Source organism: Centruroides vittatus, unplaced genomic scaffold (genome assembly GCF_030686945.1).
Source record: "Centruroides vittatus isolate TY-2023 unplaced genomic scaffold, ASM3068694v2 contig_388, whole genome shotgun sequence".
NCBI classification, from domain to species: domain Eukaryota; kingdom Metazoa; phylum Arthropoda; class Arachnida; order Scorpiones; family Buthidae; genus Centruroides; species Centruroides vittatus.
The window spans coordinates 728429-744903 of NW_027122204.1; the positions used below are offsets into that span (position 1 = coordinate 728429).

At 39.8% G+C, this 16475-nt stretch overlaps 1 protein-coding gene across 4 annotated transcripts in view; it reads left to right on the forward strand.

The window, feature by feature from the left end:
- The first annotated feature begins 3166 nt into the window (after positions 1–3166).
- Positions 3167–16475, forward strand: part of LOC136975761 (hepatocyte nuclear factor 6-like) — a 68316-nt gene continuing 55007 nt past the window's right edge. For all 4 annotated transcript variants that reach the window (XM_067270850.1, XM_067270851.1, XM_067270852.1 and 1 more), the window contains exon 1: positions 3167–4523. In XM_067270850.1, coding sequence (XP_067126951.1) covers positions 3317–4523 — 1207 coding nt within the window. In that variant the 5' untranslated portion in view covers positions 3167–3316. The remainder of the gene's footprint in view (positions 4524–16475) is intronic.

Below are 16475 nucleotides of genomic sequence, written 5' to 3' on the forward strand. Positions count from 1 at the left end.
CTTTCTCAGGCAACAATTAATATCTGTTCATTAATAAAGGGAAGAAATATAGCCCCGAATTAAAAAGAAGAAGAGAATTCATAAAACAATATTATCTTTCAGCATGAAGGGATCCTGGTAATAATTTGTAATTCGTAATTTGTCAATTGTGCACAAAAGAAACATCTAATCGAAGTAAAGACAATGGAGGACGTCGCTACTTACAAACAAAAGTGCAATTCCGGACGAGATAAGGTGTCGATTTACAGATAAAACGCAAATTTGTATTGTTTAAAGAATTATGACTAACATTAATATTTATATCGTCGAATAAAATACCTGATATGCTCTCTCTTCTATCAATTGTAAGAAGAAAAAATTTATATATACAGAGATTAAGCAAAGTTATAGAAACGTTTCTTAAATCTGTAAAGGATAAGTGAGGAATTTTTGCTTGTTTCCGTTGTATTTCCAATGGAAACAAGCAAAATTTTTTTTATTAAGCACACAGAAAACTTATTAAATTATATTAAAAATATAAGTTTTTATGTATAAAATATCACAATTTCCACCTTTCTCTCTTAGGGTAGAAATGATTTAAAATGCTATTGTGTTATCGTTTTTTAACTGGATTGTTTTGAGATTTCTATCATGATATTATCTTTAATTTCCGAATCAAACTTAAAATTTAAGTGGTTGTATGTTTGCAGATGTTACGAAATCCGTTTAGGGTTTTTTCCCCCTAATGGATATCGTTAACGCCCAGTTTTCTGATCTACTAAACACTTTTGTCGTTGCCGCGGTTTCCATAGGGATTTTACTTCTTCCGAGAATTGTTTCTCTCGGTCTATTAAGTGTAGCAGCGCTGATGGATTCATTTCACAATCCGAAACACAGTAAAAGTTCTTAATTTACGCACGTGGAATATAGCAGACGTCCCTTTTTCTCGTTCGAATTTTTCTTCTCTCTCGGCGACCATAAACGAAAAGGCGCGACCATCTCGCAAATTGATGCCAGGAAATACGAATCTTCTCCCCGTAGTTTTTGTTAAAAATAAATTAAGTTTCCTTCTAACAAGATCTGTAATTAGTCATTTAGTTAGTAAAATCGACGACGAGTATTTTGTCTGGACGTTGGAAATGAGCGAGAGAAGCTCGTTACGCGGTGATCGTTAGTTCGTTGGTGAGTTTTGTTTTAAAGTATTCGGCGATTTTTACGACGTCGACGTCATTTACACCTTCGCAAAATTATTTTTCGTGAGCAGTTATCCAAATTTGTGCCCGAGTATTGCATTTCATTGGAGTTGCAACGCTCGAGTGCGGGCGATGTAACATCTGTCGCTCAGGTAGGCCTCGGTCACACCTGAGTGCCGACGCCAGTGTCAAATAGAGAGCGTGTGAGGTAATTGGGAGGGAGGAGAACGGAGGGAGTCACTAACGGTCCCTCATACTTCCGGTTGTTGTTCTTCCATACGAATCAACGGGTGGCCAAACAATAGTATCATTGTCTGCACAATATAGGCGTAACAGTAATGTTTATTTGGTCGCATTTGGACCAGGTGCAATCTTACTCCCATCGAAAACACAACTAGACGACTGCTGACGTTTCTCAAGCTTAAACAATTCTATGCAAGAACAAACGAATAAAATGATGACAAAAACCACTGCAGTTTATGTTTATATCCAGAAGAGTTTATCATTATCATGCGTGCACTCGTTAGATTATTCTTGCTTTTCTTCTTCGAGTGGAACATTTCGAGTTAAATATTCGCCCTAATTATAGATGATAAGTAAATTAAATAAAAGCAAAATATGCTATTATAAAGTGTACAAGTTCCTTTTCTTTTATGGGTTCAACGCCGATAAAAGAATTCCATTTTGACTAAGTGGTTTGTCATGCTGCACGTTTGCATGTCTACGCGCTGTGTACTATAATCGCAAACTATTAAATTTATACAAACTTTATTAAAAGTGGCATTAATCTCGACCATTAATTTCAGCGGTGTTATTGTCTGTAGCTTCGTCTTTTAATTCCGCACTTATCGGTGAAGATTGAACTTTGACCTCTGCGCGACCTCTTCTTTCCGTTCTTTCTATCGTACGCGCGCGGGGAGATGATCGCCATGGTAACGGTTAATGACAGCACCACCCGTCACGTAGGGGCAAGGGGCGGTGACGTCATTCGGCAAAATGACGTCATGCAGTTCAGGTGAGTTTGGACAGAAAGACGGAACGTGGGCAGAGTCGAAAACGTTGCGTCTTTAGCAGAGACAAACAACTATGTTGACACTGGAGTGCTGTACGTTTTGCGCCATGTCAACAATGTTTGTTGCCCCGGCAACCGTGCAAGGTATGGTATGTGTATAGAGAGCATGCAATTAGGCCACCAGATCGGCCTAGCGCGTCAAAGAACGAGTGGGGAGGGAGGGAAGACAAAGAAACGTTTTAAACCGCCGACTACGACTATGCAAAGGCCAGTGCTCACGCAATGTATCGACTAGGCACGCAAAACGTAACGAAGAAAAGTCTGTTGCATTACATCTGACATTTAGACGGCCACTTCCTGTTTAGATTGTTTCCAACACAAACCATTTTATTTACTTGCAGGGGACACGGGAGGAAAATGTAGCTTGGTGGATACTACTGGGACATTTCGGGTTCCGTTTGCACGGATTAGAAAGTGCATAAAGACAACTGCCACTCGCTACTATGGTAACAGAGAGAGACACAAAAACGCTTTGCCACTCGCGCACGCGTTGGTCACCGCGCCGTCGGACGCTTTTGTTTTTTGTTTTTTGTCTCTGTATAATTTAATTGGCGTCCGAACAGGTGGGCAATGTGCAGTGGCAGGTAAAAGCCAAGTCGAGGCGGCACAACCACGTGCTATCTAAATGAATATCGACCGTACACGTGACTATTGGCTATCGTCTGCTGGGTTGACAGCGCAGCGCATCTCGGGTCATGGAAGAGGACGGAGGGAGAGAGGCCCCGGGTGCCTCTAGGGTGCAGTCCCCAAGCTGGAAAGCTGGGCGGCCAGCTCCATGTGGGTGCAAACCTTGCTTTGCCATCAGCAGGGAGAGAACAATAGCAGACCAAGGCGCCCGCGCCGATATCCCACTCGAGCTGGCGCTTGCGCAGAGCAGGCAGCCGGGCTGCGTGCGCAGTTGACCGTCCAACATGGCGTCGAGATAGACGTAGCAGGCGTTGTGTGCCGTCCACTAGCGTCCTCACAATGGGTAGCGAGGTCCAATCACAGGTCTTTGGACTCCGTGTACGGTAAAGTGTTGGGGGGGAGGTGTGCACCGGCGTCATATGATTGTCATTAAACCTCGCAAATCATGGAAACGTCCGGAGTTGAGAGGCAACAAATCACAGAGCCAGACGGCGTCGAAGAACCCACAAGGGTTGGGTCAGTGAGTAGTCTCGATAGCGGGGACCCACCAGACCTCTTGCCTGCCGAAGTTCTAGAGGCCGACCACGCCACCGCTATGATCGACGCCAGCGACTTTCGTGCACTCGCCGAGCCCACCTACCAGACTTTGAACGGTCGCATGTCACCGGCAAGTTTTGGTGCTGCAAGCAGTTACGCAACTTTAACGCCGCTTCAACCTCTGCCTCCTATTTCCACCATGTCTGACAAGTTCTCCCATTACGGACACCACCATGCCGGTAACGTGAGTGGAAGTTTCACCTTGATGCAAAACAACGCTCTCGGAATGGGAATGAACAGTTACCAATACGACAAACTGGGAACCATGGCCGGAATGAACATGAGTCCTACCTTGGGTGCCACACACCATTCTGCCATGTCTATGATGACCGCCAACGGTTTGGGTGGACAGCAGGCGGGCATCCCTTCGCCTCCCTACTCACAGAACGGTCTGCATTCGCCCGAAAAAAACATGTCTCCAGGTGGGTATGAACCTTATCCTCATCGAGATCTCAGTCGCAGTCTCGGGTCACCCCAAAGTCCAACTGTCACCCTACACACTCCCACTTCTATGATGACGACCCTCAACGGTCTGAATGCACCTCACACACCTCCTTCTAGTCATTTAGCCACACCTGGGACACCACCCGGTCTCCACGATATCAAGCCGGCCACAAGTTTGACAGCACCAACTCCGGTTTCGGCTATCAGTTTGGCCACTCCTCATCATCCGGGTCTAGGACAAGGTCAGGTACAGTCGGCTGCCCTTCAGAACACATTGGTGCAAGCCGTGGCACCCCCCAACCCTTCGGTGGTGAATCACATCAAACCCGGTGCTTCCCAGCAAAGTAATAAAGCACCGACAGCCGATGACGTCGAGGAGATTAACACCAAAGAATTAGCACAGCGGATTAGCGCAGAACTTAAACGTTATAGCATTCCTCAAGCCATATTTGCACAACGGGTACTATGTAGGTCACAAGGAACCCTCTCAGATCTGCTGAGAAACCCTAAGCCTTGGAGCAAGCTGAAATCGGGACGAGAAACGTTCCGAAGAATGTACAAGTGGCTGGAGGAACCCGAATTTCAAAGAATGTCTGCGCTGAGATTAGCAGGTAAGCCCTTTTCCGTCCTACCTTAGTATCAAAAGCATACGTATATTTATGTATTTTTATATCCAACTTAAAGAACTGCTGCAGCCAAACATGTGCTACTACACTAATAAAAGAATTAAAAGACTTCCTTTTTTATTACATAAGATACTTTTTATAATAAGAACGAAATTATAGTTTAGTTATATCACGCTTTTCTCTCAATATATCACTCCATCTGACACTTTAAGGTAAGATAATCTCTTGCATAACTCATATTTCAGAAGTGTATGCCTAGAAAATGCATTAAAGTGAGTCAGTTCGCGTGACTGTTGGTCCGTACAGTCGGCCGATCTTTCTGTGTAGTCGACCAGCTTTCGCTAAAGTGTGACGACATTCACTATTGTCACATTTAACACGATCGATCTGCAAAGCATCACGGAGATTAAGAATAATAATTTTGTATTTACTCAAGAACTACTGTTTGAATAATATTGGATTAGGTTTCCGTACTTGTAATACCTCGCTAAATTTTCCATAAGAACCAAATTTTTTTACAAAAAATTAATAATAATAATAATAATAGGCGTCAAAAACGCGTATAAGCTGCATAACTTCTCCCCAGGCTCGTCGGAGAAGACACATTTACAGGGGAGAGATTTTTCCGAGTTGTAGCAATGTTCATGTGATTGTCCGGTTACTGTTTTATTAATTTATCATAGTCAAAATATATGATAGATAAAGTTTTTTCACGCGAGTTTTCGAAAAATATTTAGATCGGTATATAAATGGAATAGATTTTTTTTTAATTTTTTGTTTAAATGTCGGTCGACTAAACATCTTTCCTATCCATTCTTTAGTCAAACTTTCCGTGAACACGATTTACTTTTAAAAAGTCTAACGAGCAGCGAATGTTTTCAGCTGTCTTTTTAAGAAACAAACGTTGGAGTAGAAGTAACGACTCGCATCATCGAACACAACCGAATTTTCTTCCCTTTTGGTCGTTCTCACATCAACCCGCGTCACTTTTACTCAGTCGAGCTGTTCATCCAAGAAAAAAAAAGAGCAGGAGGAGGAGGAGGAGGAGAGAGAAAAAGTTTCGGTCACCGTGACATCTTTCGCTTCTAGGTGCGTTTTCCAAGCTAATTTTATTATCATAAACGGTGAGAAAATACCAGGAAAAAACAGAGCGCAGATTTCGGCTTCCTTAAATATACAGCACATTAAAGAATCGAGTATAGGAACAAATGCTGGAAATCCTTCGCTCTTCCTACCAATCTATCCACTGGGGACAGAAATGGTAAGCGAGAAGGTGGTACAGAAATAGAAAAAAAAAGTAAAGTTGTAGGGGTAAATATTTCACGTGAACTTCCCCTTCGGAGTGACAGGAGTTTAAGGAACACAGTGTCTGGGAGGAGACCGTGTTTAGGACGTGATCCAGTGACAGTCTAGAAACGGTGGCATGATTAATGCTCCGAAGGCTGGCAGTGGGAGACAGAGAAAAGAATGGCTGTCACACGATGGAAAGCGACGCGGGAGACAAGAATTTTATTGTGAGGAAGCATCTTTTAGCGGTTAGGATTTAAGTAGGCGCCGTTGTTTTCCATAGCGAGACGTTTCTTGCCCCTTCAAGACGTCTCTTCCTTTGAACTTTGTAGCGATGCGGAGAAACGACCTTTACAGGGGAACTCCGCTATTGTTCTTGTTCCCAGGACTAGCTCGCTTGTAATTTATTGCCTGCAACTTTACTACCACCTTTTCCTCCCCGCAGTTTATTAACCCTACCTCCAGCCTTCTTCTTCACTCTTGTATGTTTACTGGACAATACATTCCTACACGTATTAAGCTCTTCTTTTTTTCCTCTCTCTAAATAAATTCATCTTTTCTGTTAACACGTTTTAAATCTCTCGATATCACTATTATTTAAAGGGGAAAAAAAGCATTTTACACCTAATGAAAATTCAAATTATTCGCGATAAATTCACAGTTTTTAAAATATTTGTTAAACAAGAAGGTAAAATTAATTTACAAGTGAAAAACATTTACTACTTTACATTACCAGAAACAACTTAAAAATTATTTTAAATAAAATTACCCTAATTTAATTATATTTACAAAATTAACTAAAACACTCCATTTTTTAAAAAAAATTCGCTTTTAATTAAATATAATATAAAGATGGAGAAGGGGAGAGAATTACATATATACAGTATATATGGGAAGGGGTTAAAGTTGGATGAGAAATATTCTATATATAAAGGGAGAACAAATGTGGTGGGAACATACACAGCGGCTTTCGACTACAAACGGGTTCCCCCTTTAGCTAGAATCACGTGACTACACGGGCGTATCTGAGCTAGCGTTCTCCACCCCGCACAGGGAGGAAGTAAAGCTAACTAGTCCCTCACCCACCCACCGGTCCTTGTCACTTGGATTGATATATGAGTCAGCTCTGGGAGAGTTGTAGGACTGGGAGGGGGCAGCAGGTGTCGCTGCTAAGTGGGATTACTAGTATTATCCTCTTCTCAGGGTTTTGTACGTTCAGAACTGGTAATAGGGGGCACCCTTCTACCTTGTCGTCAGTGCAAGAATAAGAGTGAGAGAAAAACTTTCTTCTTCTACTGATTTTTTCTTGGCATTGTTTATCATTTATCTCCGAATTTTTCTCTTCTTTTTTTTTATCTTGGTCTGCAGCATCGCTTTGTTGTTGTTATCGTTGCAAAACACACAGATGCTAAATATCACTTAACCTTTTTTTTATCATCGTCGTCTTCCCAAAAAACTCTAATATGGAGTAATTTGTGCTAATCTTGTGTAGGTCCATCCGTCTACGTTTTTTTTCTAGTTAAATAGTTGGAAAAATATTTAATTGTTCACTGATTTTCGGCCATTTCTCGATATCAGAATGCGTGGAATTAAGAGTGACATCGTCGTTTCTACTTTAATAATTTAAAAAGATAAATTAAAAATCAATTAAACCGATTATATCGTTGCATTTTATAAAATTTTCAGCAATTTTTGGTAGAGAAAAGATTTGAAAAATTGTGCAAAAAAGATTCCTATATCGAAGTTAAACAGTCCTCACGGCATCTGCCAGAGGGTAAGGAGAGCGTGCACAACTAAACAGGACAGGTAGATGCCCAGTATTTGCAGAGAGTGAGGCCCGTTCTCCAAGTCAAAGTAGAAACTTTCAGCAAAAATCTCTGTAAAGAAAATGGGGAAAGGAATATCTTCTCCCCACTCCTTCCTTCCCCTAGGGGAGTTGCCGGAAGGAAAGGCTGCAGGCCATCCCTGACTAGTCAACCCCCTGGGGAGCTTTGAAGGGCGTGGGGAACTCGGTTTGACAGAACCTGCGATCTTTAAATATTCCGTTTTGCTATATTCAATAGAGAGACTCGCTCGCTCTGCTGGTCAGAAACCTGCGCTCTCTTTAATCTGCTATAATTTGAGGTGCCCCGATGACGTCAACGTCGACGTTCCCCCCTCTAAGAATGTTGGTCGTTGCTGCCGTCGATGACCTATTTATATTTAAAGTCTGTTATTGTCGCTCTAACACTGAATTGTTGCTTTTATTACTTATGAGTACGGTTATTGATGTACGTTACGCTTCCGTTACTCTTGCCGTTCGTAATTAAGCTCAGATGATTCTTATAAATATCATTTATTTATTTATTTTTAAATTCGTTAACACAAAATTATTACTGCACTTCTGTAACCGTTGCTTCCTCTGTAACGTAACGGTCTGTTACGTTGATAAAAATTACACAAATTGATTGCATAAAATCATTTTAAACCTTGCAAAAAGTATAATCTTTTTTGCTTTAACATTGTTTTTATAGTTATAAAGTAACAATTTTATCAGAACGTAACTTCAGTAACGCTAATTCTACGAAATAGCGTTACGATTTAGCAACAATTAAGCATTAAAAAAATTCCAAAGTGATTGCCTTTCTTCGTGTTACCACAGTGTTAATAATTCATAACGCAGTAAAATTGTTGCTACAAAAGCATAACACGTAACACGCAGCTACAGTTATAATTTTTGCTGCAAAAGAAACAAAACTCTTAGCAATTTTATAGACTTATACGCGAGAAAAACGTAAAAAGATCGTAACATTACGCACCACTGCACTAATTATTATCCCTACAGTGCAGCAGATTTGTTGTTATATAAATAATTATCCTTACAATATACCTAAACACCAAACGGGTGCATGTATAGTTTACAGTATTAGAGCTGCGTTAAATCGCCCGAAAAATATTACTGTATTAGTAAACTAGTAACGAGTGAAAGTTATTATTGTAGCTGTAAAGCATGGAATTGCAGCTAATTTGTAGCGTAGAAGGACTTTTGCTATTACAGCAACATTAACATTATAAATATCACCTTTAGCCATTTCCGCACACGAATCTACTAATCTATTTGTTACGGGGGGAGACAACTTTTTACCATTAATCATTTACCATTATTATTTTTTTACATTATTCATAAACAATAATAATATTTTCAGCATATTGATAACGTTTTTAAAACAAACTTATATATATATATAAATTACGTCACGCTAAATGTCGGTAGAAGATAGCACGGCATGTATCTAATCACCGTGACGTCACACCGTACACGTACAACACATATAAGTTACAGCATTGTGCAACAACACAAGCAGCAGCAGAAGCAGCAGCACAGGCTATGTTAATGTAGTAGTAAAATTGGCGTGACGTCACCGCATTAGTAGAACAAACAGAGAATTATGTTAACTATAACACGAAGGGAAGAGGAAAATGTGTATAAATACATATATATATATATATGTGTGTATTTTTATGTTTTATGAGTGACAATCCGGTGAGGAGAGATACGACACAGTAAAAAAAAAGCCCATCCCTACGACATCATGGGACACATTAGCTACGTCATCTTCGTTTCAGAACACGTGATTTCTGCCCGGATTAGTGAAGTAACATTTCTGTAATTGGTTTGCTCCCGCGGGTACACTTTATGACCAATTATTAATGTGGAGTAACATCGTAAGGTCTTCTCCAAGAAAAATCTAGCGAATGTAGAAGAGGAAAGGGGAGGAGGAAATGATTTTTTTTCGTATTTTTTAAGCTTTTTTTTTTCTTTTATTGGTTCCGTTTTAGTTTCGGTCCTGAGGGATGCTAGACCCACGGTAAAGGAGCGTAACATCCAACATGCGGAGTGCGTTGTTAAATGAGGCGACATGTGACAAATTGTAACGAGAAATATGACTGAGGCAGTTATAACGACGTCGAGTATAAACGTGTCACGACTGTGCTGCATGTAACTCCGCAGGTGGTTACGAGGTAGCCAAAACGGATAGATTTTATATAATAGAAGCGAATATAATGACATTCGAGCCTTAAAACTATGCGTAACGCTAATATCTTGACGTTTTTTTTAACGTCGATTCACGCGTTATACGTAGATAATATATTCAACACACACTTATTTAAATGTATATATATATATATATATATAAATGGGGTCAACTTAAGTTTAGATTTATTATTCAGGTTAGCATCTCGTAGATTTTTGGGTCACTTTAAACTAGTTTTGTAAAAGATTGAAGCGAGGGAGAACGTTTTAAACGTGGAAAATATGTGATAAATTAAAGATATTTAGCATAAATTTTCGCGTTTTCTAGTAAAGAGCAGTTAAAAGAGACAAAGAGAGAAAGAAATATATTGTCAGCCTCCCTAATTCTCGCGGTTTCTAGACCGGAAGATTCTGACAATAAACCCACACGCTACCTATCTAAAGTCAATCTGCTACATCTTACTTGAATCTTAAAAAAACAATACCTTGGCCAAAGAGGAGAGTTGAAAAAAAAGAGGAAAGAACGGGTGGAGGTCTTTTTTTCCCTTTCGTTTTCGTTCAGGAGGGATGGTTTCAGCTGAAGATGGGAGGGAGAAAACGTCTCCTTCCCTCTATTTCCTATGACGGTAATTGAAAAAACTGTTAACGAGGTGAAATCTCGTTTTTTTTATATAAGGAAGAAGATGGAACTATCTACGCGCGAAAGAAACAACGGAAGAATCTCTTTTGTTCCTTACTTGGATGAAAAATACGTGTCTTTGCCCTGACTGAAGCTGCGATTCTTGCTGTAATCTGCAATTCATGCCGCAATAAACCTGTGTTCATGTATCATTTTTGGCTTTCGTGTATCATCTCGCTCGCTTTTAAATAAGTAAAATCTTCATCTAAACTAACCGTAATGGTTACGCTAAAGAAGCGCAGATAATAAATCACCAAGATGTAATACTACTACGAATCTTCTATTAATAGTTTTGTATGGCAGCTACCGTCGAAGGGGGTGGATTTTTATATATATATATATATAACTGCCGTCACGGGGTGTATAAAACGCGATTTTTTTAATACAAAATAAAAGCCAATTTGAGGATTCGTTTATTGAATCGGAGAGGCGCCATTCCGGTGGTTTTTAATAATATAAAAGAAAGTAGTCGGAGGATAGAAACAAAGCTATTCAAAGTTAAACATTTTTCGGGACAGTTTATGGTCAAGGGCAAAATTTGTAGAGAATCGGTAAGAAATGTTCCCCTAGACGATATAGGAAACGAGACAAGTGATTGATAATGCATTCGGGAATATTCTATACATACAACGCTGCTCCCAGCCATCGAGACAGTTAGACATCTCCCTTTTCACTCTCGGTTTTCTTTCAGATATTCCACAATTTCCTGTAGGAAAATGGAAAAAAAAAAAAAATCTTCGAAAGGTCTACGTGCCATAAAGTGAAGAACCTAATTAGGATGGTGGGAATTTTTATTTAGTAGAAGTGACCAACTGTTTACACCTTATATAAGATAGTTGTTCCGGCCTAAAACAAACAAGTAAATGCGAGAGAAGACACTGTTCTCGATGTTGATGACTGTCACGTTCTCCTTTCTACTTACGCACTAAGGACACGTGCCTGGGGCGACACGCCACTCCTTGCGATTCGTTAGGTAACGTGAGAATCACCAGCTGTCCCCCACCAGTTGTTGCCATGACAACGTGAACTGTTTCTGCTCTTTCTATTCTCCTCCCCTCCCCCGGAGACCGTCGGATATTCCGTGATTAACACTAATACGAAACGTTTGGATGTTGCAACGACGCAAAAGTCAACTTTCTACCAATCAGGCCACCTTATCTTTCCGTACTACGGTGGCGTTAATTAGGGGGTCGGAGTGCGGCGTTAGAACGGGGTGTAGAGCGCGAAGATATAAACTTTCTTGAACATATTCCGTTCATAAATTGAACACGGTAAACAAATAAAGCGGGAGTAAAATACAAAGCGCGGAGGGAGGGGGAGAGAAAAAAAATTTCCAAGTTGATCCTATGGCTGCGGTGTCAATCAATCACCGGCTGCAAAACGGTTCTTGTCTGGACCTCATCTAAACTACACCTTATCTTGGTCAGAGTTGTTTAATAGCCGAATTATGCCAGACTCTTTCATTTCCTTTCCACCAATCTAATGAAGTGACCGAAGAGCGTACATAAGAATGATGTAGACAGGCAGAATTTACTGTCTTTGCAATTAATTGCAGAGTAACAGCTTGAAATCATTGGTGCCGGCTGCCAACAGACAGGACGGACTATAATAAACATTAACTTATTGAGAAACTTAATTTGTGGCTAGAAAACAGGTAGAAGTTCGGCCACTTTCCCCCAATTAAGATCTCTCTTCGAAGTAGGTCAAAAATCTACTCTCTATCGATCGGGGACACGTTCAGCTTATTTAAATTACTAATTCACTCCATTGTTTTGTTTAACTATAGCATTTTTTCCCGTTTTGTTTACCTCTTTAAACTACTGAAAAACTCTTGTTGCCTAGATGATCCGGAATTTTCATCTCGTATTATGTGTTTAGAATTAACTCTTGCTCCTCTTTCTACTCCACTACTCAACTGACGACGTACAAATTCTAGTGTAATTAAATAAATACTATTTACGTGTTCGGCTCTCGTTTATTCGCAACCTTGTGCGGTTTTCAGTGTTATTTCAGTCTTTTTTTTAAAGTTTAATTCTTTAAAAAATTGAGTAAAATAAGTCGTGATTTAGGTTATAGAATCCAACTTTTCCTGCTTGTTCAGCATTCTGTATCCCCAAAACTGTTTGTTCTTGTTTTATTATTGCCCAAATGTCCTTTGTTACCTTTGTTTTTCTTCTGTAAAAATGATTTTTCTGCTTTAAATTAGAGTAACATCTTCATTCAGACTCACTCTTTGCTCATTTTCCTACTTCCTTAGATGTTTCTATTGCTTATTTGCTCAGTTACTATTTGTTCCTTCTGTTGCTTTTCTTAGTTATCCTTAGTTTTTTCTTTCCTCTTCCCGTTCCTATGACCTACCTTCTTTTTCAATTACTCTTTTCCACTTTGCTCAGTAGCTCTTCTGCCAAACTTTTCTGGGGAGCTCTTTACTCAATGGCTTTTTTTTTTCCTCCTGTCTTCTTTGCTCAGTTCTTCTTCATTCGCTCACTTTTCTTAGTTGTTTCGACTTCAATATATTTAATCTATTGTAATCCGCGAACCTTAAAATTCCTACAAACAGATGTAAAATTGAGATTTTTCCATACAGAATCACGCTAAATTCAGCAGTTTAATCACGTAACAGACTCGAAACTTGTAAGGGATACTGCCATATAAAAGTTAAAAAAAAGAAAAGTTCTATCCTTCATGTTATTTTACAAAAGAGAACCAAACAAAAATATCATTGTCGTTTGAATCTATTGTTATTGGCTTTATGCTTATTGTTATAACAATGAAATTTTTATGTGCTATCCATTGTTACACTTCTATTGTATCAGCCGCTATAACGTCCTTCGCCTTTCTTTTATTTCTATGCTTACTTTCTTCTATTACTCTGTTAGAATGGCAAAAGTGGATTTTGACAACAATGTAATTGTTACCTGGGTAGCATCGGGCATCTCCTAGAGCCTCCTCGCCACTAATTTGTTGCACGCGTTCAACCCGATACACAGGGAGGAGGAGGAAGAGGAAGAGGAGGAGGAGGAGGAGGAGAAGGAAGAGGAGGGCAATTTCCGAAAGAGGCTAATCTAATCATATTTTTGATAAAATTCCCGAAAAACGCCGATTAACCGTGTTTCGATAAATCGGGCCCCTTCCACATTAACTGCACCAATAGATATTGACCAACGGCATTCGAAGGCTGTCACACTTAGTTTGATTTTCCATTCTTCATAAAACCGTGATTGATGTCCTAGCTAACTTCTTTCAGACGAAAAATCGGACTTCGGACCGGAAAATCGGCGTTTGAATTTATGCACACGCAGACACGAAAAAGAAAATCGAAAGTTTTTCAAAGTAAGGAAACTTTCTCCTCCTCGAATTTCGCAGCCGAAGTGGACTTTGGTCAGCCATAAGGGTGCAAAGCTGGCTCGGTTGACTTGTAACCAAACTACTCAGTTAACTGGAATAAAGTTTTATTATTACTATTATTTTTTTTTAAATAAAAGAAGGAGAGAATAAGGAAAAAGTAATATTAAATTAGACATCGGAATTGTTATTAATAGCCGGACTGGAAGAGAAGAGTCTTCTTTCGTTATTCCTAGTAGAAACGTTGTTCTGCCACCCTCGGGGTTCTGATTGCCTGTAATCTAAAGGATCGTCGGTAGGACTTTTACAGCAGACTTCGTTACGAACCCAAGCTTTGGCTGGTGCCAGTTTTGCACTCGGATAATTGGGAGGGGAAACTATCGTCATGGCAACTAGGGGTGGGGAAAAAGATAATTTGTATCCCCGAACTGCACATCTTCAATTGCTAGCAGACAAGAGGGAGAATAATGACGAACACCAACGGAAATCTATGCGCAGCGAAGACACATATCAAAAAAGATACCTTTCGTCTTATTTTTATTGTCATCTTAATAGCAATTCTATCTGCCTCGCTCTCTTCTCTAGCACAGATCAAACTCCTGATAACATTTATGGCTCTCGCTAATTCATAATATAAAACTAAATTTAAAAATATACACTTTTATATGATAAAATTATAAATTTCCTTTATAAAAGTTAACAATTTTCTTTTATTTATATATATTTTTTTCTTTTCGGCAGTCGTTTAAAATGGTAGATTTGTACATTCAACAATACACATTTACACCGAACTTGTCAACTGTATAACAATACAAAATGGACGGGAGGCAAAATAGTTTACTCCATAATTTGAGGCCCATTATGCCTGCGCCAATCGATATCGATTAAAATTAATGCCCCGTTAAACAAACTTATATTTCCCACAGTACAATCATCAAATTTTAACAGGGATCCATTTGTTGATTTATTTATTTATTTATTTATTCGGAGGAGGGTAATTAATTAAAGAAAGGAGTTTAAAAAAATTGGGGGACGAGGGAGGAAACGGTAGACGATATGCTCTACCAGATGTTTTTGTTTGGTGAAGTGCAGTCAATATGGACACTTATATGTCGCTTAATAAGATCAATGTATCAGGAACAAGAAGGTGAAGTGTCACGGCCAAATCCGATTACTATCTCTACACTCTGCTTGTTACCAGATGTCCGTGATTTTACCAGTTACTGTTACCTCAATATCACGGAGGAATTACTGTTTAAAAACGTCGTTTGTTACCTCTGTGGCACTTTACGAAGTGTTGGCTGGAGCCGGAGAAACCCCCTCCCTTCCCACGAATTGGGCAGGGATAGGTAAAGGTGTGACTGTTTGTGTTCGCTCATTACAGGTTAGGTTCGACGGGAGGGTGGACTGGATTAACGTGAAAGGCTCTCTCTCTCCGTTTTGCCGGATCTGGGGCCCGAGGGCACAGAAACGGGGTGCAGCTAGCGTTGACGGTGCTGCCGGCCGATGGTGCGTGCCGAGTCGGTGGCGTGTGGCCGTCGTCATGGAGACCAGCAAACACCTCTCGCATGAGTCACACCGCACGGACGGGACATTTTTTCGTCACGTGATCCACGCGTGTGACTCGCGTGACGTCAGATCTTCTCTAGTTGGGGGGAGGTCGCGGGCGCGCGAGGAAAAGGATAATAATAATTACCGAGCCCGAAACGAATCCTAAACCCGTTAACGGCGGAAGAAAAATGTCCGAAGCAAACGGCAAATTGCAAACGAGTCGGATCTTTATATTAATTATCACAGGAGGAGAAATTAAAATATAAACTAATTAATTTAAATCGTTAAAAAGATGGAGTCGCGTGAGAGGAGTTAACCTTCCCACGCCACTTCGCAGTAAACAATTACAAAATTGCATCGAGTTGCACTCTTGTGGATGACATTGTGACACTAACATTCTTATAAATTATCGATTCGTAATTAACTCTATACTAAATTCCGAACCGGTGTTATAGAGCGATTTTTGATATTTTCTAGCATCAACCCGGGCCACATCCGAGCTTAGTCAAGTGAGAGGGTTTTTAGCTTCGCATCCGATTTTATTCATGAAGCAAAAGTAATTAGAAGTGGAAATTTCGCTCAGATATATATAACACGATAAAGATCTAATCCTATTCGATGTATGGTTTAAGATGTAACATTTATCGGGATTGAGGAAGGGGGAGAGGAAAAAAGTAAAGGAGGGGAGGAGGGGGAGGGAGAGAGAGATAGAGAGAGAGAGGGAAAAAATTATTTCATACACACGGGACGATTTAAAATTTAAGTAATTCACGAAATTAATTTGGAAAGGAAAGAAAAAGAGATGGAAAAAGAGAGATGAAAGAAAGGAAAAGAGAAACTCATGAAATTCAACCTCACTCTTTCTTTTCCCTACTCTTACCATTAGCATTTTTATCACATCTGCTCAACGTTTGAACGTTTATAGTCGATGTTTTTACATTGTCCGGATTTGAGATTCATGATATTCATGATGTAATTTGTTTTAGCATTAGATCGTTTTGTAGGAGGGAGAATTTAGATAGGGGAAGGGAAAAAATTCATCTTTGTGAAAACTGCATCT